We start from the raw sequence: 24,974 nt of genomic DNA on the forward strand, positions 1-24,974 counted from the left end.
CCTCCATGGCATGTGTGTGTGTGTGTGTGTGTGTGTGTGTGTGTGTGTGCAGGTACAGGTATATGGTACCAGAGGGTGGTTAAGCTGAAAAATCCAGAGACAATGACCAATGACACTCCCTCTGAAATAAGTCAGCAAGTTTGAGATCAAATGCATCTGTTAATTATCTACTTTGCTCCAAACAACCAGTTTAATCCCCAGTTTCCTCTCTATGTATTGGGGATAAAATACTTATAATCTTTGCTTTTTCTCATGAAGTAATGAAGAAATATGTTACTGGACATTCCGTCCATCAAGATGCCTTGGAATCCTGGAACAAGTTCCTTAAAAAACTACAAATAGAACTACCATATGATCCAGCAATCCCACTACTGGGCATATACCCTGAGAAAACCATAATTCAAAAAGAGACATGTACCAAAATGTTCATTGCAGCTCTATTCACAATAGCCCGGAGCTGGAAACAACCTAAGTGTCCATCATCGGATGAATGGATAAAGAAGATGTGGCACATATATACAATGGAATATTACTCAGCCATAAAAAGAAACGAAACTGAGCTATTTGTAATGAGGTGGATAGACCTAGAGTCTGTCATACAGAGTGAAGTTAGTCAGAAAGAGAAAGACAAATACCGTATGCTAACACATATATACGGAATTAAAAAAAAAAAATGTCATGAAGAACCTAGGGGCAAAACGGGAATAAAGACACAGACCTACTTGAGAATGGACTTGAGGATATGGGGAGGGGGAAGGGTAAGCTGTGACAAAGCGAAAGAGAGGCATGGACATATATACACTACCAAACGTAAGGTAGATAGATAGTGGGAAGCAGCCGCAGAGCACAGGGAGATCAGCTCGGTGCTTTGTGACCGCCGGGAGGGGTGGGATGGGGAGGGTGGGAGGGAGGGAGATGCATGAGGGAAGGGATATGGGAACAGATGTATATGTATGACTGATTCACTTTGTTATAAAGCAGAAACTAATTAAATAAATAAAAAAAAATAAATGCTATTTGTCAAGGCATATTCTTTTAATAGACTAAATGATCTGATATAGTTATTTTTATCTCTGTTTCTTGGTGTGACTAGGTTATATAGTTGTAGTTTTTTTCAAATGATGTATCACTAATTCTTACATAAATGTCGAAACCACTCATAAAACCAGTTAGTACTCTTGCCCCATTTAAACTTGCTTCTAGTGCTTACGACCCGCTTTCAATAATTCTTAAATGAATCATGAAATCGCTGTAAGGCTAATTTAGTATTTACTCTGAGATCCCAGTGAAATCACATCCAGGAACACCTTGGTTATTTTCATTATGACTCCTAATTATTATGTGAAGATTTCATTGCTCTCCTCTCAGCCTCACTGGCGAACGTCCAGCAGCTGGTCAGGGCGGGAGCACAGCACACTCCCACGTGGAACAGCAGTTGGTGAGGCTGAGAAGGCAGGAAGGGGCCTCTTTGGGAAAATCTCACTTAGAAAAGTTGATATGTTATCTTGTAGGCACCGGGAACCCCTGAATGGGCTAAAACAGAGGGATAACATGAAAAATGGTGTCTTTTAGAAATGTAAACCCCGGGGACACAGAGTAGATGGATTATCCATCCGTCCATCACAAACACCCGGGGAGCTGATGAAAGAGTTTCCAAGTCCTCAGGTGGCTCCTGGTCTGGGGGCCATACTCGAGAAGCCCCAGACTGAGGGACAAGGGGTCTGATGGGTTGACTCCTGAGCAGTGGGGGTCAGAGATGCTAAAGAACATGTATCGAGTGAAGGATGGAGAAAGGAAATGGAGAGCAGGTGGGTGATTAGGTGATGGGTCCTCAGGTGTAGCTGACCTGATGGAGCATCTAAGATTTCCCTCAATTTTATTGATTGAGTTATTACACGATGCTGATGCTGTTACCCAAAATAGAGACTCTAGGAGGTGTGGGAGTTTGTTGTTTTTTAGGTTTTTCGTTGCTGTTGTTTTGTTTTGTTGTTTTGAGGAGGGGAAGGAAATAGTTTGCAGACATTGAAGTTAAGATGTCTATGGAGAAAACCAAAAATTAAATATATGGATTTGCAGCTGAGAAAACTCTTGTGTGAATGTAAAGCACATTAACATTGTGTTCACAAAATGTAAGCCATACACGTGGACAGAGTCTTCTTAACCCAAAGTCAGATACAGGTTGTTTTATTATAAATGTTATCAAAATCCAGAAGAGCCGAGAGGTATTTATCACTTTGTAATTCAAAAGAATATTTATCTTTGTAAAAGAGTATCAGAAAAGCATTCATATTTTACAGGAATTAGTACATTAACACAAACTAGAACAATCAAGACACAATTCCTTTTTGGCACAGTTGGATATTTAGAATATTAATCAAATAGAATATCAATTTGTCATTTCTAAATCTGAGTCAACACATACTCTTTTGAAATTGCTTCTGGTTGGTGTAAGGAAAAGAAATAGTGTCTTGTTTTTGATTTTCTTCTAATAAGGAGAGTGATAAATAAAGGTCAACTGTGAGAGGAAAATGGTATGTCTCAATTTTTTTCAGTGGTTATTGCCACCCCTACAATTTTGCTTTTAAGATAGTCTACACTGGACAGCGACTGTGAATTTGAGAGAGGAGATATTTACATACATAGTACTTGATACAATTTTGTCATTTAACTCACACAATACGATTGTACTTATATTCAATCAGAAGAGCAGCTTTCATGCTCTGAGGTTCTTACACGGCCAAGCATAATGACCCTGCAAAAGAGGAGTTGGACCTCGAGGACCAGGGACCATGTGGAAAGCCAAAGGGATGCACAAAAATGTAGTTAGGATGTGAGTCTGGGGAAAATAAGCAGAAAACTGGGACAACTGAGGCTGGGAAACACATTTTGGCTGATACCCCAGATTAATGAGGTTGAACTTTGAAAGAGGTGGTGCCTCCAAATGATGGGTGGACAGACAGGTGAGGTCCTGATGCTGATAAAGGCTTAGAGACAATTGGAGCCAAATAAATGGCCCTCAAATTGAGAAGGAAAGTAAACAGTGAGACTTCTTTCACCAGGGAAGCCGCACCACCAGGAGGATTTAGAAGTTTCACGGCCAAGAGTAAGAGAAAGAGTGAGAAAATGTGAGAAGACACACCACTCCTCAATCCAACAAGAACAAAGGAGGAAATAAAACGTACTGGAACCCTCCGGACCGTGAAACCCCCAAATAATTTGTCTTCCAGTCAAGGCTACTTGAGATTTTCCTATCACTTGGTTGCCATATTGGTCATTGAGTTTCAATCAGGCTAGCTGTCTGCCTTAAAAAGTAACTTTGTCTTTTTGCTTCTTTCTACATGATCTGCGCAGGTCACGGGTGAGCGCCATGTGCTGGGGAAGAACAATTGGCCTTTCAAAATTCTTATGAAATTCCATCCTGGAGGGCTGGGAATACAACTGGGAGGGGCACACCTAGTTCTAGGTTGGCTATTCTTATATGCAGGGCAGCTTGGGCTGCTGATTTTATCCCATAAAGGAAAAGGAATTCTTATCACCTCTTTAATCCTACTGGAAATATGTCATTAAAAATAAACAAATGGCAAACAGAAACAATAATCAAACAAACCAGATAATAGCCTTTTCAGAGTGAAGAGACCTAAAATACCTCCTAATCTGACCTTCCTCCCAGTAGGAAACTGGTCCACAGACTTCCTCCCAGGCCATGGTGCTGGTTTTCTTCCTTCTGACTTTGTCCATCTCTCTCTAAGAAGAGAACATTCTACAACTTATCAATAGTTTCAACAGGACCAGGCCCTAGAGCCTGTCTTTTGTGGGTAGTTGCTAAAGCCTAAAGGTGAAAATGCCAAGAATGAAGTATCACATCTCATCATGAGCCTTCAGTTTGGTATCTGTCTCTTGATCTGGTGAACATATCACACGAATACAGCAGAAACAGATTCTGCAATACCTAAGAAAAAGGAAACCATCAGTACTACTCTATTTCCTCCTTATATGCCTTTTAAATAGCAAATTAAAACAATTTTCATTTGGGTTCGGAAAGAGTTAATATCTACTAAGAAAATCACTCATTGGTGATAGCTACCTGTCCGTAGAGACACGGCAACCTCAAACGCAGATATTAGAAGAGATACCTAATATTTTTATTTCAAGAAACTATTAAAAATCCCCAAACGACTTATGAACTGAACAGGTGAATGTATCTGAAATCTGTATCGCACTCATACATATTGCTTAGAGGCAATACGATAATTTAGAGGATTATTTTCAACACAATTTGAAAATTTAAATTCTAAGATTTGAACTTCAACAACATTTCAATAAATCACCAGCGTGCTCTGTGGACACAGATCAGAATGTCATGGCGGAAGTGATTAAACATCCTATTTGAAGACTGGATTCCTCTGTGATTAGCTGCGTCTTTGAAATCTCTTGGGGCCACGGAATGCTACCCGCCTTCCACAGCTGGTCATAAGAGTAATGTGACCATCTCAGGGATGTAACTTTCAGGAAATACTCCCTTTCAGAAAGGATCTGGATTCCTGTATAATGACGAACGAGGCAGGCCTTGGAGACTTAAACTGGGAAACGGGTACAGGGGAAAGATAATCGCGACTCACCCTTTGTAGCTGGGGGCTGGGAAGAGGTGGGGATGCAGGGTCCTAATCAAGGTGATGCTGAACCAGTATCCAGATTACATCCTTGCAGCAACCCTGACAGGGCTGTGAAAGCAGCCGCCCCTCAGCCCAGATGCAGGCCCCTCACTCCGCAGCTGGGGATAAACTGTGGGGGCAGCAGGGCTTCCAGGAGTGGCAGCGGCCCTTTATCTGCAGAGCCCCAGTGAAGCTGAAAGCAGAGGGCTGACAGGGGTGCTCGCGCTCTGGCTGAAAAGCTTCTGTGAGGCTGACTCTTGTTAATAAATAATTTATGGAAAATTCTTTACTGGGGTGATTGAAGAGGCCATTTATTAAACTACACGGATGCTGCTCTGTGGAATGACTGAGCTGCCGTCGCTAGACTGGATCAAAATATAAGCTCTCAAGTTTTTCCATAACTCTCTTATTTATTTATTCATTTTTGCTGTACGCGGGCCTCTCACTGTGGTGGCCTCTCCCATTGTGGAGCACAGGCTCCGGACGCGCAGGCTCAGCGGCCATGGCTCATGGGCCCAGCCGCTCCGTGGCATGTGGGATCCTCCCGGATCGGGCACGAACCCGTGTCCCCTGCATCGGCAGGCAGACTCTCAACCACTGCGCCACCAGGGAAGCCCATCCATAACTCTCTTTTATCATAAATATCACAACCTGGTGTGTTCTACAATTTTTAAAAAGTTGTATACACAGCATAGTTTGGGTCTAACTTGATTCAGAAAATATGCTGATTTTCTAGATCAAAAATTTTAGAACAGAATTTGAATATGGATTTTAGAATACGTTTAACATACTTAAATAGCTATTTAAATTTGGTTTGTTGTTAATTAATAAAAAATGTTATTCAACAAAAGAGCATGTTTGGCATTCTTTTAAGCCTCTCAATTCCAGTGAGTAGAATTTTTTGCTAGAATTTTGTAGGTGACAAGGGGCATATTAAATCAGAAACAACCCTAATATTCAGACTTTCACCCATTTTGATACAAAGAAAAAGTGATTCTTCATGATCCTAGAGAAGGCATTATAATACATAAAATAATGGAAAGTAATACAATTATAAAAAGTATATTTGGAATTGGAGACATTTTTGGAAAAGCTCAGCCTCCTAAGTGGAGTTTTTTCTGGTTTTGGAAGTAGTTAACTTTGGTAAATTATCGCCATGTCTTACAATGTTTTGCTCATTACACTGGTTTTTACTACAGTCCCTCTTCCTTTTAAAAACATGAATGTGTACAATAGTGTCTTTTTTAGAAAAACACTGTTGTATTTTTATCAATTAGTTAAAGGATGACAATTCTTACTGTAAAAGTGATCTAAGTATCCTGGACGCACACTATGGACTGGACGGGCTAAAATTTTAATCTATTCACAGTCTCTTCCTTGACATTTAGCCTAGAGTTTTGAATATCAACTCATGACTCACCACAAATGTTTCCTCCCATTTTTACATGGACACAGCCGTCTATGCCCCAGGAAGTTCCCCAGGAGTTCCTCACGATCCAGTATGGGGTACTGCCTAAAAAACATAAAACAAACCCTGGAGAACGTATTTGTGGTGAAAGAATGTCTATTTAAAGTTCAGTTCTTGAAAAGTACAGTGGCTCTAAGAAAAAGATAAAAAATGTAATGAACTGCTAACAAACCAGCCAAGTAAACTTGAGCGGTACTAGTGTCACACGCCAATCAATGGAAAATGTGTTTGAATGCATTTCACTTAATGCAGTTACTGCAGAAAATGAAAACACACATCCTTTTCCAGAGACTTAGAAAAAGGAAAAAAAAGGAAAAAAAAAGGATCATTAGGTAAGTATGATGAAATAATAAGCACTTCTCTTTCCCAGCAGTTACCCTAAACATTCCAGATGAAGAATGCCCATTATTTAGATCAGGAATTTAGTGTCATTTCAACAAGGCATCTACCAGATTGACAGTGGGACCTGCAGGGCGTGTATACCTGGAAGTTTAGTGAAAAGTTGTAAAGCTCATGAGGACTTAGATGTAATAGGACCAAATTTCAGCATTTTAAAGGATGGCAATCACTTGTCAAGATGGAGTTCAAGCTGCAAAGCAATTGGTCACATCTCACCAGCACTCACCTGTTTTATCAAAGCCGGTTACCAGAACGGCGTGATTTGCTTCTCCACTAGAGCAATGATGCTGTATAATGCCTCCCAGATAATCTTGCCAGCTCACGGCATCTACTACCACTATCAGAGGGCCCAAGGTAAACAGTGCTTTTGCCATTTCGTCTTCTTGGTCACTACCAAAAAAGGAAATGTTTGGTTAAGAAGTTTAGTTTTTCAGGTAAAAATACTTTATAAAAGTGATCTATTTAATCTGTATATGGGTAGGAGTAGGTTTGGTTGCAATTATCAAGCCCTAATCGATGGAGGCTAAAAGAAGTCTGGAAGACTGGCAGTCCAGGAGGGCTGTGGGACACCAGGATACCAGGAACTCTCCTGGGGTCAGTTCATGGTCCAAGAAGGCTGCTGGAGCCCCAGACATTTAACACGTATTTCAGACAGCAGGGAGTAGAAAGGGGAAGTGCTACATTCCTGCTGAGATCCCAGAAGTGATCACATATTCTGCACATATCCGCATGGGTCTCATAGGCTAGAACTCAGTCCTATGGCCAAGTCTAGCTTCAAGGAAGATGGGAAATGAAGTTTTGTAGCTGGTTGTCAAAGTACTCCTCTAAAATATAGGGATTCTCTTAATAAGGAATGTGGAAAGCCTGGATGTGTGGCGATAACTCGTCGTCTCTGCCACACCAGGTAAGAATCAAGAGACCAGCTAACTTAGGTCAGTGATCATCAAATAAAGAAACTACAGGGAAGGGTTATGCAAAAGTGGTGAATGCAGTTATAGGGCAGGATAGATGCTAAGATGCCAGGAGAACTAGGACTGTACTGGGAAGACAGCTGGAGATGCAGTTACTGCCTTCCTATGCGGCCTTGTATTGATAAAGTCTCATGTTACACAGCATTCAGCCTTCATGGGTCTTAAAAGTATGTGATTAAACCATTAATTTGCATTTTTAAAGGTCAGCTTTGTGGGTGCAGGACACTGAAATAAGGTTACTGATATTTCAGGCCATTAAGATAGCTTTTGGTAGTTTATTGCTGCAGCAAAGCATGGTGGGTTAGTGCCCTGAAAGAGTAAATAAGCCCTCATCATGCCAGCTGGAAGCCAGTTTCTATCAAGGGGATATTCTGTCCACAGATGAGGGAAAAACATGAGTGCGTAACAGTGGGACTTACTGCAACAGAAAGGACACATTCATTCTAAACATTCACTCATGTTACCTGTTAAGGTGAAGATCTGTTTTTGGAGGTCTGTAAGCAGGCATTTCTAATTTTTGCTACTGTAATAATAGTTGGTATTCATTAAGATGACCTAAGACAAGCAAAATTATGAAATCTGGGAAAGCATCGTGGTAGGGTATGGACTTTGAGGTTCCCCAGAGCTGAGTTCAAATTCCACCTTTATGCCTCGGCACTGCACCCACCTTCAGAATCAAACTAAGGATACAATTATAGGTACAGGCTCTGTGGCCTTCCTAACCCATAAATTATACTCGAGGTTTACAATAAACATTGTCTCTCTCCCTCACTTGTCTAATAATTTAGTTTTGTTCAGCACATGTTTTAGTGTATAATGTATATTTTATTTTATTCAATTTTGGGGAAAGTTTTGTAATCTGACCACGACAAATATGATAATCTCTGTATTAACCAGACACGACTGCCTCCACCTTTTTTTTTTTTTTTTTTTTGCGGTACGCAGGCCTCTCACTGTTGTGGCCTCTCCCGTTGCGGAGCATAGGCTCCGGACGCGCAGGCTCAGTGGCCATGGCTCACGGGCCCAGCCGCTCCGCGGCATGTGGGATCTTCCCGGGCCGGGGCACGAACCCATGTCCCCTGCATCGGCAGGGGGACTCTCAACCACTGCACCACCAGGGAAGCCCCTCGAGCAATCTTTTATTGATTCATGAGTAAGACTGAAATACGCTAAAGGTAAGTGTGACACTTAAACTTGGTAAGAGGTGGTGAGTGTCAATTATACTTTAAACTGGATTTAAATGTGTTGTTTCTATTTGTAATGACGTGGGAGAAAGTAGATCATATTTAAGAAACAATGTACATAGACCTCCACGTTGATTACCAATTTTCAGTAAAAAGTCCATTTTAAAACAATTAAGAGTAGGCAGTGATGCTGTCAATCAACTTATTAATTCCAAATAATCAATAGATAATAAATTAAGAGATATAGAGGAAACCACAACAGAGGGAGACACTTACCGGAAGTCATAGGCAGAATAACCTTTGATTGAAAATCCAGAATGTGAGTCAGAAAAGTAACGGCACAGACCATTCTGGGCTTTAAACGGGTATTCTGAATCTCTCACCAACTTCACTTGCATCTAAAAGAAAATGAGCACCCAGAATTATTTCTGTCACACTGTTGTGTTAGAAATCAAATAGAACTTATTACCAAGTGTCAAAATAAGATTAGCCTTGGCCACACCTTCATCATGTGGGTATTCTTTGAGTTATGAAAATCTTAAATTAACGCTTTAGGTGTTTTATAAGGACATCCTAGGTAATTAAACTCAATGTCTTTGTCTTTGGCTCCTGTATTTCCTGTATTCCGTTTCCTGGGAGCTCCGGTGATCTGATGATAAAGTCTGGCCCTCCTTCTCCCGAGGGTACAGGCGTGTAGACCACTCTCCTTCCACGGCTCTGGCTCTGGGTTGCCAAGCCTTTGAGGCTCAGGCAGGGCAGTGGTCCTGGGTTGTGCTCACAAGCGTCCTTCTATCCACTTCCCTCGCTGCCATTCACCTGGCAAATGCCACACACCTTACAGTTATCGGGATCGAACCCTCTCCTTCAGAGAGCAGGGCTTATGTGAGCGCAGGCACACGCTCTACGTATTGCTGCCCATAACATGTACAGAGCATCAGCGTCCAGTGTGCGGTGACTCAAAACACAGCAAATGAGTAAGAGGGGGGCCCTGGAGCTTGGGGAGCACTGTCGTGACAACTTTTCACAACACCTCATCGCTGGCTTTACGCCACTGCTGCTGAACCTAGGACAGCATCAGAGGGTGTGTACGTGCTGGGGAAGCCTCTGGAGGGGGAGAGGCAGGGTGCAGCCCCGTGCCAGCTACTGACGTGCAACATGCGCTCAGCCCTGCGCCTACAGAGAGCACCCAATCAGCTGACTGCTAATCCCCTGTAAACCTGAACACTCAGAAATTCTACGGAAATGAATACGCTCTCAGCTTTGTGAGTCATGTGACACACATCTGCAAAAAAAGAGCATCTGTTAAGTAATGTGAGGAAATAAACATAAATATTTTTCTGAACACTGATTGCAGGTAAGATTTTTCACACTTTGGTTTCTCTATTGATGGCTGACCTGCCCAGAAGCAATTCTTTTTTTTTTTTTTTGGCTTAAAAAACTGAAATTGATTTTCACATGGTTCTGGACACTGGAAGTCCAAGGTCAAGGTGCTGGCAGGGTTAGCATCTGGGGAGAGCTCTCTCCTTGCGGTGCAGATGGCCACCTTCTCACCGTGTCCTCACAGGGCAGACAGAGCTCTTGTTCTCTTCCTCCTCTTCTGATAAGGTCACAGTCCGATCGGGTTAGGGTCCAACCTTATGACTTCATTTAACCTCCAGAGCCTCCTAAAGACTCTATTTCCGGATATGGTCACATTGGGAAGTCTTCTGATTAATTCAAGCTCTGGTTAGCTACATTTCCAACCTTGAAAACATTATTTAGTAAATGAGAGTAGATTGTCTGAATTCTGAACGCACATTAAACAAGCAGCTTAAAAGGCTGTGGACCTAGTCACCTTATTGAGCCAGTTCAAAGCGCTGAGCGGGGACCCTCCGTTGCAGCCGTAGTTGCTGTATGAACAGTCTATGACCTGCTGGACACTCAGCGCCTCCAAAGGCTGCCCTTTTATGGCGCACGCGGACTCCACTGCTCCTACCACGGTGAAGGCCCAGCATCCACCACACTGCCAGGAACAGAAACGGACAGTACTTACTATCAAATAACGTGCAAATCAAGTCTGCCAACATCTCTAATATCTCAGATGATCAAATCAAGTGAGCACAGTCTGGAGGCCCACAGAATATAAACACCGATCCTGTCGATTTTCTAATTGAAAAAAGGAAACGAAACCCAAAATTCTCTTGTAAGCATCAAAATCTAGTTATTCATGAAAGGTAAATTGGTAGTATCACTATTGCAGGTTAGACGATGCAAAATAAAAGTGAATTTTAGAGACTGGGAAAACACTTGAACTGATGGTCTTTTTAAAAAATGAGTCTGGGGCTTCCCTGGTGGTGCAGTGGTTGGGAGTCCGCCTGCCGATGCAGGGGACGCGGGTTCGTGACCCGGTCCGGGAGGATCCCACGTGCCGCGGAGCGGCTGGGCCCGTGAACCGTGGCCGCTGGGCCTGCGCGTCCGGAGCCTGTGCTCCACAATGGGACAGGCCACAACAGTGTGAGGCCCGTGTAAAGCAAAAAAAAAAAAACAAAAACGAGTCTGCACAGACAGAGCGGACTTGTGGTTGCCAAGGGGGAGGGGATGGGGGAGGGAAGGGTTGGGAGTTTGGGATTAGCAGATGCAAATTAGTATATATAGAATGGATAAACAACAAGGTCCTACTGTAGAGCACAGGGAACTATATTCAACATCCTGTGATAAACCATCATGGAAAAGCATATGAAAAAGAATATATATATATATGTATAAGTGAGTTACTTTGCTGTACAGCAGAAATTAACACAACATTGTAAATCAAGTATACTTCAGTAAAATACATTAAAAAAAATAAAAAAAAACGAGCCAGCTCATTGAACAGGTGGCTTGTCTCTAAGGTGTGTACCAACGCCCATCCCGTTCTTCCATCCCTCTGCTCGGCCATCCACGTCCCCCTGGCTAGAAGGCAGGGATGAGGTGAGCAGCGGTTAGGATGCACGTGCCTACGTTGGTCCCTTTCACAGATGGACTCAGGAACTGGGTGAATGACTGACTCTTCAGCCCATCACAGTTATGAACACACAGGAAATGTCCCAATGATGGAGACCTATACTGCTCGTTCCTCATTGAGATACTGGCTGACAATCTTCCTGAGTCTGGGTCTCTTAACTTCCTCTTACTGGACAAACTAGAGCAAAAGAATTAAAGGGCTGGTCCTACAAGAAAGGGAGGAGGTGGAAGGAAAGGATCAAGAATTTCATACAAGGAGGAAGAACGGCAGGAAAGGCAGAGAGTGGGATTTGAAAGTGGGCAGAACTGTCTTAATCCCGGGACCAGGTACTGCAGGCAAAGAAAGGACGCACAGCTGGTGGTCCTCGTGGAGGGAAGCTCTGAGCGATCTAATGGCCTCAAAGTGGCCTTATTTACACCTCTAGCTTCAGGGCCTGGGGCAGGGTACGGCATTCACTAAGGGACATTCCAGCAGGGTGCCCACCCCTTGAGAACTGTAAATGCAGGTCACCTTAGGTTACCCACCTACCACTGCCCCAGGGGGACAGTCCCTGCTCCAAAACATCTTTCCTTTAGTAAGAAGATTCCTAATTAAAAGTTCGCCTTGAACGCAACGTAAGCACACCTTGGATGGACTGGGTTTCATGCTACATCACCCTTCATTACGAATCCAAAAATAAAGCAGATGATTTGGTGGTAAAATTTAACCCAGAACAATAAATACAGAATCTGAGAAAGCAAAAAGGATCATCCTAACTAGATGGTGACCGGGGAACTGTTGGGTCCAAAGCGTTGGTCTTACGAGAGGAGACTGAGTGACCCACTGAGGTTTCTACTGCAGACAAACTGGGGCCGCATCCCTGGGGTTAGGGACCAACTTTCCCAGGTCAGCGGACATCCCCGTGCCCAGCGGGGGTGCGGGGCAAGCGCATCTGCCCTCCAACATCTGCCGGAGAGATGGCTCTCCTCGTGAATGAGGGTGCCCACCCACATCTGGGGTCCCGCTTGCCCTCTGATTCCAGGTTATCTTCACAGGCACACTCAGGACTTCTGCAAGGTAAATGGCTGCATTTTTAAAATTTGTTTTTGTTGAGTACAGTTGATTTACAATGATGGGTTAATTTCTGCTGTGCAGCAAATGACTCAGTTATACATATGAATATTCTTTTTCATTTTCTTTTCCGTGATGGTTTATCACAGGATACTGAATATAGTTCCCTGTGCTGTACAGTAGGACCTTGTTGTTTATCCATTCTATATATGTACTAGTCTGCATCTGCTGACTCCAAACTCCCACTCCATCCCTCCCTCCCCCCCTCCCCCTTGGCAACCACCAGTCTGTTCTCTATGTTTGTGAGTCTGTTTCTGTTTCATAGATAAGCTCATTTGTGCCATATTTTAGATTCCACATATAAGTGATATCGCAGGGTGGTAAATGGTTGCATTTACTGCAGGACTTACACACTTCTTTATCATTTAACACATGTAAAACCGCACTGCCACTTTAACTACTTCCCTGTCTTTTTTTAGTGTATCACGAAGTTTTTAGCGCTGAGTCCTAACCTCATTTCTTCTATAACCCCTCTCATTTTCACTGCCTGATTTTGCAGAGTTGGTGATTTCTAGGAACGTCTATGTCACATTCCAGCAGAACTGACTGCATTTTTAAGGATCACAGGTATGAAGTGTGCGATCCTGTAGGGGTGGGGATGGAGGTAGGGTTTCTGAGGGAGTTCAGGGGATGAACCCAAGAGGTCTGGGCGCACGGGGGAACAGTGCCTGATGTCACGTCGTTTCCCTTTTGAACGGCTCAAGCATCAGTGGTCAAGTTCACCTCCTCCAGCCTTCCACCCGCTGCTCTGCAGAGGCCTGGGGACCGTGATAAGGGGGCTAGGCAGCCAGGGAGGGGAGCCCACAGAGCTCACCTCCAGAGTGAGTGCCTGGCCTGACATCCGTCTCCCACACCAGGGGTTCTCCTGGCCTTGCCATTTTTTTTTTTTTTTTTCCGGTACGCGGGCCTCTCACTGCTGTGGCCTCTCGCGCTGCGGAGCACAGGCTCCGGACACGCAGGCTCAGCGGCCATGGCTCACGGGCCCAGCCGCTCCGCGGCATGTGGGATCTTCCTGGACCGGGGCACGAACCCGTGTCCCCTGCATCAGCAGGTGGACTCTCAACCACTGCGCCACCAGGGAAGCCCCTGGCCTTGCCATTTTTCGATGATTGGGGTGTGCTTTCACCTACAGCAGTGATGGCTCCTTTACAAGTCTGATCGAACTTGACCTCAAGAGTGACTCAGACACTGATCAAAAAGGAAAAGAAAACCAACGTACTGTCTGCTGATTCCTCACTGGGGTGACGACGTGCTTGTCCCTCCAGTCAAATCTTAACGGCAAGGACAGGTTGGAGATGGATGTGTGCTCATCTGCCAGAAACCGGGGAAAACTGGAAGGTCTGCTTCGTAAATAAATAGCTGAGGATACACATGAAAAGAAAAGGCAAGCAACATTATATTATAGGGATTCATTTTGGAGGCACGTTTCAACAGAAACAGTGGAGTTTCTGATACAGTCTGCCTTTTGTGCTTTTCCGTACATGAAATGGATTAGCCGAAAGCTACAAAGATGAGAATTCCTCCAATAGGGCCGGGGCTGTCACATAAAATGACATGTTTGATAGAAGCAGGTCAAAAAAAAAATGAGTATAATTGACATCATTTGTTTTATCACAACCCATGGAACCATGGGCGTCTTGAATAGAAACAGCACAGAAAACTGGAGGAGAGATGAGGTATTAGCCCTCAGAGCCACGTGGAAATGTCTATATTTACAGTATTTAGTTCTTAAGCAATAATTAGAAGAGAGTGACCATGGATTTATTTTTTTAACTGTCAGCACCAGGTACATGCTTGACACTTATTAAGCATTTAATAAATATTAAGTATTACTCAATTTACTAGCTTCACAATTGAACAATTCTCAAAAGTTAAGGGAACAAATTAAAGTCAGGAAACTAATCAACTAATAGCCCCATCGCACCATACCTTTAAACTCTTCAGGGAACAAATAAGAAAACTGATTTATTCCATAGACGGCAGTGGAGTTTTCACCAGGAAATAAAGAATTCAAGTATCGCTGTCTATTAAGACTTTCCTAAAAGGAAAAAAAAAAACCACACTCATTTATATCACCCATGTTAACTTTCCAGAGCAATATGCATATAACTTACTTGGAGACAGTGTTCAGATGCAAAAGTTAAAGCTTGATTTATTTCCTGCAGATCATGATGGAAGGTCATCTAAGATATTCAGATTCGTTTTATAAATGTTTTGTATTAAAAATATTATCTGATTTCAGGAGTAATTTTTGAAGCTAGGAAAGGAATGTCCCAGGAATTATAAATGGATAACCATTTATAATCCCTCTTTACTAAGCATGTTGAAAGCACTAAATATATGTTTATTTAACATAGTGGAAAAAAATAAATTGCAAATAAACACTAGACACTAGTGGGAATTGTCGCCAGAGAGTATTCATGTGATCCAACAACTATGAATCTGGGAAGACTGTCTTCTTTATCTTCGTATTTCCCAGCACAACTAATGAAGCATGAAAAAAGGAGTAAGTAACTAGTGAATCAGTACATCTGATTCTCCTCGAGCTTTATAGAGGTCTCTGTTTCATTTTGGGTAAAAAGTCTTTGGGAAAGAGATGCAATCCTGGAAATGTCCCAGGAAGATCGCCTGGTTTGTCTTTCCAAAGGGAAAATCGGACCATTGTTTACAGATTCCTCAGCTTTGAGTCTTGTGATAATCATCTTAGGCTTGTCTTTTGTATGAACATGCCTCAATTTCCTACTTCTAACCAACTGTGTGGGATAAATAAAACTTCAGGAGACCACCATTTGGTAAGTTTCCAGCTCTAGCTATTCTGTACTCGCTTGTGCACTTACGTGTTTATTGCGTGTGTGTCCCATAAACCTATAAGTAAAATGAGGGCCAGGCTGGTCTGTCTTATTCGCTACTGTGTTCCCCTCACGGAGCACACACCTGGCACACAACAGACGCTTAATTAATATTTGTTGTTGAATATATGCATAATTACATTTTATATACGTCATGCCCTTGATAGTGCTAAGTTGCGTTTTGGTTTTTTTTTACATATGTATATCTATTCTTTTTCAGATTCTTTCCCATTATAGGTTATTAAAAGATATTAAGTATAGTTCTTTGTGCTATACAGTAGGTCCGTTGGTTATCTATTTTATACACAGTAGTGTGTATATGTTTATCCCAAACTCCTAAATTATTCCTTGCCCCCCTTTCCCCTTTGGTAACCATAAGTTTGTTTTCTATGTCTGTGGGTCTATTTCTGTTTTGTAAGTAAGTTCATTTGCATCATTTTTTTAGATTCCACATACAAGCAATATCACATGGTATTTGTCTTTCTCTGACTTACTTCACCCAGTATGATAATCTCTAGGCCCATCCATGTTGCTGCAAATGGCATAAGCTGTTTGTTTTCAAGCAAATTATTGCTGGGACTTATCATAATCTTATTTTTTCCTTATTGAGCATGCCTGGAAGGACTGTTAATCAATAAAATGATCAACAGTTATTGAGTTTTAGACATTTAAAGGTAATCTTGATGAAGCAAGCCTTTGAATATAATTTGGAAAGGAGATGTAAAAATCTATAAACAGAACTGAAGTGCAAAGCAAGTGTGAGTAGAGGCCGTGTGACAAATCTAAGCCAGCGACTGCAAACTGTTGAGGAGTTCAGCGGCTTCCTTCGTCCTGTTAGCATCTACTGGCCACTGTGGCGAGCTGGACAGATGAGGGAAGGCCTGAGAAGGTAGGACGTTTATGGATGTACAGGAAAGCCTGCTGCAGCCAGGAGGATGGGCCTCACAGACCATCCACAGGGAGCTTACCCCCTGAATCTGAATTGCCAGGACTGCAGGGAGGGAGGCCCTGGTGCTCACAGGCCGCACCCAGGCCATGACTAAGCACTTGGCCGGCCTACTGGGGAAGGGCCTCCGCTGAAGACTGGTTTGGGATTTGTGTGTCCCCATGGCCTCCTACCCTCCCCTGGCCTGCGGGGCATCTAGAGTACTCTGCCCTCACCCCTTCTCTCAGCTCAGAGATGCTGCAGACACTCTCCCTGACCCTCCCTGACTTCCTCTCTCAGTCCTGACTCCTGGGATAGAGAAAAGAAAGAAAGAGAAGACACACAAACCCCCAATATCAGTCACTTATCCTGTGAGGCATCCCATAATCATCCCAGGAGGAGTCCGGTCTTCACCCAACAATAACGAAGTGTCGGTTTGTGTACAAGTATCACCAGGTGCCACCTGACTTCCGCTCAAGGAATATTCCCGGGGAACTTAGAAAACCCCATAAGGGATGACAAAACCTTTCACCATGAACCCATGATGGTGAAAAACATTACTAATCAATCAGATCCTTTCTCTGTGTCAGCAGTTCCCTGAATACCTTTCCACTGTGTCTTGGGCAGCCACTAGTCAGTCATCAATGCATTTGCAAACAAGAGGACACCTCTTTGCTCTCCCTAAATAAGACACCAAGATCCAAAGACTACAGCTCCTGGTCTTCAATATTTGTCCACTTTTTACCCTAAAACCTCTCTATTCTCTCTAGCACAACACAGAGCAATTTATAACTCTATTTTAATTTTTAAACTTTTTTTTCGTTTTAAGTTGATTATGGAGCCAGGGAATTTTCTAGAATCTGTACATAATTTACCCCGATGGGTAAACAGAGAATCTCAACTTAACCAATTCCTAATTAGACATAATTTTATTTTATTTTTATTTTTTATTTTTTTGCAGTACGCGGGCCTCTCACTGTTGTGTACTCTCCCGTTGCGGAGCACAGGCTCCGGACACGCAGGCTCAGCGGTCATGGCTCACGGGCCCAGCCGCTCCCGGGCATGTGGGATCTTCCCAGACCGGGGCACAAACCCGTGTCCCCTGCATCGGCAGGCGGATTCTCAACCACTGCGCCACCAGGGAAGCCCAATTTTTTTATTTTTGAGAAGTATGGCAGTGCTTTTATTTCTTCAGTCAATGAATACATTAGCAGTATGGGTGGGATTGATTATTTTCCCCCTAAGTTGTTAGTTCACCACCATATGCCACCAAACTCAGGGCAGGAATGGAATACAAGACAAAAACTTTGATCTTAAGCAATTATACCAGTGCTTCTGGTTTTGAAAGCTAGAGAAATAAATTGGCAATAAAAATACACATCTTGGTTTGGGCAAAAAACAAGAATGCACAGAATCAGGCAAGGCTGGAACTTCCTAAACACTGGAGGTCCAGGGAGATGAGCAGGAGAAGTAGAAGAGAGCACCGCTACAGAATCCCATGAGAAAGCTCAAGAAAATACCAGGAAAATAATAAATGCAATTCCACTAAGCAGCAGGATTACTGATCTCACACTTGCTTTTGATTAAGAAAGAAGGAATTTTCTTTGATAACATAAAAAATGATAATGACCTCTCATGATTTAAAACATATTACACAGTATTGGATATATATTGAATAGAACACAGTGAGGCCAACTCTAAATCATTACCTCTTGCAGCTTGCTTGGTTTCAGGAAAAACCTTATTTATACTGAGCTAACTGGTGTGTTCCTGAGTTTTAATGCTGGAGGGCATCTGAGATTACCAAGCCTTTTCAAAATAATCTGAAAAGGAAATGAAATGCTTCCCCCTTCTCTAAATCGGTCTCCACCAAGTCAGGGCAACTTGCAGGGTGTGCGCTAGTCCAAGGGGCCCGGGTTCCGGAAAATCATAAACCGGCAGGATTCCCTGAGCTTGCTGAAGGCTGGCTCTGTGAGGATAAAATTCCGATTTCAGAAGGAGGTGGCCAGCGCCCCCTCCGGAAGATGGGCAGGTTTCTCCGCCTACTTTTGGTTCACATCCTTGAAATGAAGTTTGGGAAGGCGGCGAGGACGCCCGGGGGCTCCAAAAGGGGGTGCGCCTTCCAATCAGGACCACCTTGGATGTAGCCAGTGGTCACCCGCAGCTGCACATCTTTCTTGGAGGACCCCTCTGTGGGTCAGCACGGCCTGGGCGAGAGCGACATCCGGACACCAAGGACAGAGAGAAAGGCTCGCGTGCGTCAGGCCAGCTCTGGAACGCAGGCGCGTCATCGGACTGCGCGCAGGCAACCCCGGGGGTGGCGCTCCGGTGGCCCCTCTGTCCCGGGACAGGAAGCCCAGGGGAACCCGGGGTGCGCTCAGGTCCCTCTCCCCCGTCCCTGGGACAGGAGGCACAGGGGACCCGGTGGTGAACTCAGGTCCCCCTCCCTCTCCTGGGACAGGAAGCCCAGGGGACCCCGGGGGTAAGCTCAGGTCCTCTTCTCCCGTCCCCGGGACAGGAAGCACAGGGGACCCCGGGGGTGAGCTCGGGTCCCCTCCCCCTCCTAGGACAGGAAGCCCAGGGGACCCGGGGGTGAACTCAGGTCCCCCTCCCCCTCCTAGGACAGGAAGCCCAGGGGACCCCGGGGGTAAGCTCAGGTCCTCCTCCCCCGTCCCCGGGACAGGAAGCACAGGGGACCCCGGGGGTGAGCTCGGGTCCCCTCCTCCTCCCCGGGACAGGAAGCCCAGGGGACCCCGGGGGTGCGCTCAGGTCCCCCTCCCCCTTCCGGGACAGGCAGGCGGGAAGGGCCCCCGGGGAGCGCGGTACCCGGAAGGCGGCGGGCGGGTTGCGGCCGCTCGGCGGGGCCGGGGCGGCGCCGGGGCAGCAGCAGCAGCAGCAGCAGCAGAGCAGCCAGAGGTGCCGCAGCTCCATCGCGCGCGCTTCCTCTTCGGGTCGCGGGCTCCCGAAGCCGGAGGGTACGGGGATTGGGGGCCGCGGGCGGGGCGCGGGGCTGAGACGGTTACGCCCCTTCTTCCCCGCCGCCCGGAAGTGGGCGTCCGGCGGCCGCGAACCGCGGCTTCGCGCTGTGCTCGGCGGAGCACCCGCGCGGGACCCGGTGCTCCGAGGTCGCCTCCCGCCTGCTGGAAGAGAGCCTGAGGGTCGACTTCGCACGGGAGTGACAGTACGCGCTGTCGCGTGACCGCACTTGCTGCGTTAAGCCCCTTCTGCCTCCTCTTTCTGTCTCCGATGGAAAGATGCAGGCAGCCGCGGAGTTTAACTTCACCTTCATCCTGTTTCTTCTGTGTTGGGCTCTGACACTGGGAACCTGATTCCGAAATAATGTCTGCGAATTTGCACGGAGACATTCATTCAGCAGATGTTTATTAAATACATATCAAAACGTACAGTTGTGAAAATAGTACACAATGTTTCGGTTTATTACATTATGGCCGTTTCAAACTTTGGAAGCCAGTTTCTTCATTTGCACAGAAAGAAACGTAGCGTTTAATTCTTAAGTTTGTGGTCAAATTTTTGCGTGTGTGTGTGTGTTATTTTAGACTGTTCTAATTCCTTTTTACAAGCCAGGTGCTTTTTGTAGTTTCGGCTTATTTTGTAGTTCAGAAGAGTGGGGCTCCCCAGATGGTCCCCAAACTCCCATCCCTGCAAGCGGCAAACCCAGCCTGCGGCCACTTCCTGAAACCTGTGTCCCAGAACCAACAGGGCTGAGCCCACCTCTTATGAGGCTCGTGGGTTTCTGGTTTTCCGTACGGAGTGAGAACTCCAAGTAGGCACAAGGGAGAACGTTTTATCAGCATCCCTGCTCAGACCGTCTTGGGGACACGTCCTCATTCCCTGGGGCATCTCCTCGGAGGGAGCTCGCCAGGTCAAAGCACAGCACGTGCCCATGTCTGTCTCTTGGGCAGTGGTGCTGCGAGGGTGTTCCGGAAGGATAGCTTTAGTTTTAATGGTACCTGGTTGAGGTTTGATTTTTGCCATCATTAGCATATTTATTTCCATTTCCCTCTTTGCTCTGCCAGCCTGTTCCTTACACCATCCCTGATGCCCCAGGGCCTTTGCACAAGCGGGTCCCGCCTCACATCACTGCCAGCTCCTCCTTGGGGAAGCCCTCCTGATGCTCTCAGCCTGGGATGGGCTCTGGCAACAGAGGCCCCCGGAACAGACACTCCTGTGTAGCTGCATATTTTCTCCTTTAAATGTGAGCTTGTCTTCACTCCCAGCTGGCCCCAATGACTGGGCAGGTGGTGGTGGTGCAAGAGCTCCCTGAAGGTCTCCCTGGGAGTCTGGGCTCCCCACAAACTTTCCCTGTGTCCCCAGCCCACAGCTCCCAGGCCAGACCAATGACGGTGAAACCAGCGCCATTCACTCAGCCACAGCTGAGACCACATCCTCCTGGTGCACCTCCAGGCCAGGGGGGCTTCCTGGAGGAAAGGGCCTGCAGGTCTGGGAGGCTGGGCAAAGGACTTAGTAGAGGCAAGAAAAGACGAAATGTTTAGGTGGTCCTGGGGGTTGGGGAGGATGTGGCAGAGAGGAGGGGCTACAAGGGGTCAGCCTTCCACCCTCTGCCAGCCTGGGTGGGAGGGTGTCCAGTACTGAAGGACAGACGAGGCCCCCCGCACCTCGGGCCAGGCTTCTTCACCCTCAGCGCTGGCGAAGGGGATGAAGAGGCCCGGGGAGGGCAGGGGGGCGGAAAACGAAGTCTCTCTCCTCCCGCCCATGCCCTCAGCAATGACTACCTGTCCCAGGAGGGGCCCCGTCGGAAGTACACGCCGATGGGACGCTACGCGGCCGGCCCTCAGTGGTATACGGGCCTGACCAGCTCGGACCCCCGAGAAGTCTGGACCACGCTCCCTCGGGGGCTCTGGACAGCTCAGTACCTCGAGGCTTATGTCCGCAGGCACGGATGCCACAGCCCCCGGGAGCACAGCATGCCCTCGGGTGAGGGTCCGGCCCCGCCCGCCCCGACACCAGGCCCTCCTCGAGGGGAGGGTGAGGCCCAGAGGTGCAGAGATGACCCCTGACCCCTACCCCGCAGCCTACACCCAGCGTCTCCGGGAGACATCCTGGTAGACGGCATCATCCCCGTGCAGTACAGGGGCCCCCGCGCGCGGTAGGGAGCATGCTGTGGGAAGACAGACCCATGAGGCAAAGAGTACGGTGAGGCTAGGCCAGGACACACGACCCAGGGGCTGGGGTGAGACTGCCCGGGGCCAGGAGGCGGGACCAGCCGGTGACCCAGGTCCTGGCGCCCCAGTGATCCACAGGCACCATTTTGGAGAAGAGCCGCTGTGGCGCGCGTCTGACTACGTGCCATACCTGTGAGCGCCCAGCGCCCGCGCTACACCACCCAGAACTACCGGCAGTGGGCACAGAACCCTGCTGCTCCTCCACCGGCCAGCAGCCCCCGCCCGTCTACACGGCCAGTCACTGATAAAGATCGCGCTGCCCGATGCGGCTCTTCAGGACCGGCGCCTCTCCCCCAAGGCGTCTGTCCAGCTCTGGGGCCCTCAGGCAGCCAGGTGAAGGGAGCTCTGAACCAGGATCCTGGTGACCAAGCTCCAGGGCAGAGTCAGACAGACGAGCTCTCCTGCCCTCGGCCCCCCTACCCCGGGCCCCAGACCAAGGCACAGTCCTGGCCCCGGGTGGCCTGGGCACAGGGAGCCGCACTCGGACCGCCTGCCCGGCATGCTGAGCCTCACCATCGCCACGGCCAGGGTCTGGGCCCAGCCCCTAACTCCGAGGCTGGGCTCCTGGCAGGCTCAGCAACGGCTCTGTCCTCCAGGGCTGGCGGCACCCGGGAGACCCTAGGCTGGCCAGGGCTGAGCTCGGGGCAGGCCCTGTGCAGATGTCAATGAAAGCTGTTGCCGCCATATCAGTAAACAAAGGATGTTGCAGCCATCGAGCCATCACGTTACAGCCGCCTGGATGGTGAGCCCTGAGGAAACTCAGGATGGAGACAGGATGCCCGCCATCTAGCCCTCAGCCACCGCAGCCACCTTGCAGTGATGCACCCGAAGGAGACTTGTCCCAGAGACCTGAGGTGGGCATCAAAGGAACAATTTCAGTGAGCCCAGATTTTGCATCTTTCCACACACCGAAAAGCTCTAACTTCCTTAACTTGAGATGTCTGGTTTTCTTTACTTAACAGTAATCTTTTGATGTTCCGACCACCTGGTCTTTGTAGCAAAAACTCCTCTATATCCTGGCTCCCCCCTTGCCTCTTTGAAGCAGTCCCTCCGAGCCATCTGAGAGGCTGCGTCCCGGGCTTAAGTCCTCAGAATGTCTGCCAAGTAACACATAATTCTCAACGTTTAGTTTGTGCCTTTTTTTCAGCTGACACAGACAAGCTGTTGAAAGCAGCTGTGGGCATCTGGAGGTCTCACGGGGTTGGGGGATTCGATTTCAAGCTCACATGGCTGTTGGCAGGGGTCTTCATATGTCCTCAGGCTTCTGGATGAAGGCCTCCGGTCCCTAGCCCCTGGGCCCCCCCAAGGGCTCCATGGGGCCTGCAAGCTGTCTTCCTCAAGAGTGAGCCATTCCAGGGCTGGGGAGAACAGGTCAGGGAGGGACCGGGATGAGGCCGCAGTGTCTCCCATGACCTAACCTTGAAGTTGCACAGCACCCTTCTGCCCTGAGTTACACAGACCACAAGCCTGGTCTAGGGTTGGTGGCGGGGATGACACAGGCTGTGGACACCAGGAGCTGGACCCATTGGTGCGTCTGGGAAACCAGATCTCACAGCCTCACTTCGACACTAGCAGCACACGCGGTCATTTGTATGTGCGTGAGAACAATCCAGCGTTTCCACTGTTTTCACAAATGCTTCTCAACCTCTGTGGTATTCAGATCATTATTTGTTATTGTTTCTATCTTGTCATAAACCTTCTGGGTTTCTTCAATTTATAATCATTTTACTTTATTTTAAAATGACTTTGCTATGCAGCATTATTCACAATAGCCAAGACAGAGAAGCAACCTAAATGTCCATTGACAGATGAATGGATAAAGAAGATGTGGAACATATATACAATGGAATACCACTCAACCATAAAAAGGAATGAAATAATGCCATTTGCAGCAACATGGATGGACCTAGAGATTGTCATACTAAGTGAAGTAAGTCGTACAGAGAAGACAAATACCATATGATATCACTTACATGTGGAATCTAAAATATGACACAAATGAATTTATCTACGAAAGAGAAACAGGCTCACAAACATTGAAAACAGACTTGCGCTTGCCAAGGGGGAGGGGGGAGGGAGGGATGGATTGGGAGTTTGAGATTAACAGATACAGACTATTGTATATAGGATAGATAAATAACAAGTTCCTACTGTAGAGCACAGGGAACTATATTCAATATCATGTAATAAACCGTCATGGAAAAGAAAAAAGTATATTATTTATCTTGATAAAAAAGAAATATTAAAAAGAATGTATATACGTGTATAACTGAGCCACTTTCTGTACAGTAGAAATGAACCCCACATTGTAAATCAGCTAAACTCCAATTAAAAAAATAAATAAAATGACTTTACTATGGAGTTATTTTGTTTGTTTTTATTTTTACTTTAATGAACACCCATGCTTAAGATTTTCTAAGCATTGTTCTAAGTACTTTGCAAATATTACCTTTATTCAATCCTCATAACTAATCCTTGTAGGAGATGGGGTTGTAATTTTTCCATTGTGCACATGAGAACCTGAGACACAGAAAAGTAGAGGTACTTGCTCAGTGTTGTGTATCTGATAACTGGCCCATCTGAGTCGGGGGAGCCTGGCTCTAGTCTCTGCTCTGCAGCCTCTTCACTTCTTCATCCTCATCTTTATATGCTTTATGAAATTCTGCATCTTCTTAAGAGATGCATTATTAATTCATTATCAAGGCACACTATAATTGCAAGAGATATTGTAAACTTTAATCAGCTAATGATAGTCAAATAATCGGAAACATAAGCCGAGGAAAATGCTCATGTTAAACTAGGGATAATATTTGAATGGATATTAATTTTATAAGAGAGTAGTACTTTAGTGATGTTTTGCATGACATGTGGAATTTTGTATCCCTATACAACCTCATGACTGCAGGATCTCAGATAATGACTATACTGATATGAGAAGGAAACTTATCTGTGATCTCTGACCTGCACAACACCTCCACAAGGTAGGAATTCTCACCTTCACTCCACAAATGAGGTCACTGACTTGTATGGTGACTAAGGAAATTATTTAAGATCCTAAGTAGTCAGTGGTTGCGATGAGATATAAATTGAGCTGTCAGATTTCAGAGTCCAGACTGCCCTCAGTTATTCCAAGGAACCTCTGTGGTTGTTTCTTCTTATTATTTATTTAGTGTTGGCTTTTCTTTATTAATAATATCTTCTTTAGTCCACTATGAGATTTCTGTGTTCT

At 46.0% G+C, this 24,974-nt stretch overlaps 1 protein-coding gene across 1 annotated transcript; it reads right to left on the bottom strand.

Moving 5' to 3' along the window:
- Nucleotides 1-2,147: 2,147 nt before the first annotated feature.
- Nucleotides 2,148-19,574, bottom strand: CTSO (cathepsin O). The gene is made up of 8 exons (XM_081232839.1): nucleotides 19,368-19,574; nucleotides 14,697-14,805; nucleotides 13,987-14,126; nucleotides 10,509-10,676; nucleotides 8,951-9,072; nucleotides 6,746-6,909; nucleotides 6,073-6,165; nucleotides 2,148-3,949 (listed from the first exon to the last, which is right to left on the bottom strand). Exons 1-8 carry the CDS (start codon nucleotides 19,470-19,472, stop codon nucleotides 3,915-3,917), a joined length of 936 nt encoding a protein of 311 aa, XP_081088965.1. The 5' UTR covers nucleotides 19,473-19,574; the 3' UTR covers nucleotides 2,148-3,914.
- Nucleotides 19,575-24,974: the final 5,400 nt, after the last annotated feature.

This window comes from Mesoplodon bidens (genome assembly GCF_964165515.1).
Source record: "Mesoplodon bidens genome assembly, chromosome: 1".
NCBI lineage: Eukaryota > Metazoa > Chordata > Mammalia > Artiodactyla > Ziphiidae > Mesoplodon > Mesoplodon bidens.

What these genes read in the sequence shown, in the direction of transcription:
- CTSO (XM_081232839.1), bottom strand. Translation starts at nt 19,472, where the DNA reads ATGGAGCTGCGGCACCTCTGGCTGCTCTGCTGCTGCTGCTGCTGCTGC. An exon ending in ACCCGCCCGCCGCCTTCCGG is followed by an intron (nt 14,806 to 19,367) that starts GTACCGCGCTCC and finishes TTTTCCTTTTAG; the next exon opens with GAAAGTCTTAATAGACAGCG. An exon ending in GTTCCCTGAAGAGTTTAAAG is followed by an intron (nt 14,127 to 14,696) that starts GTATGGTGCGAT and finishes GTGTATCCTCAG; the next exon opens with CTATTTATTTACGAAGCAGA.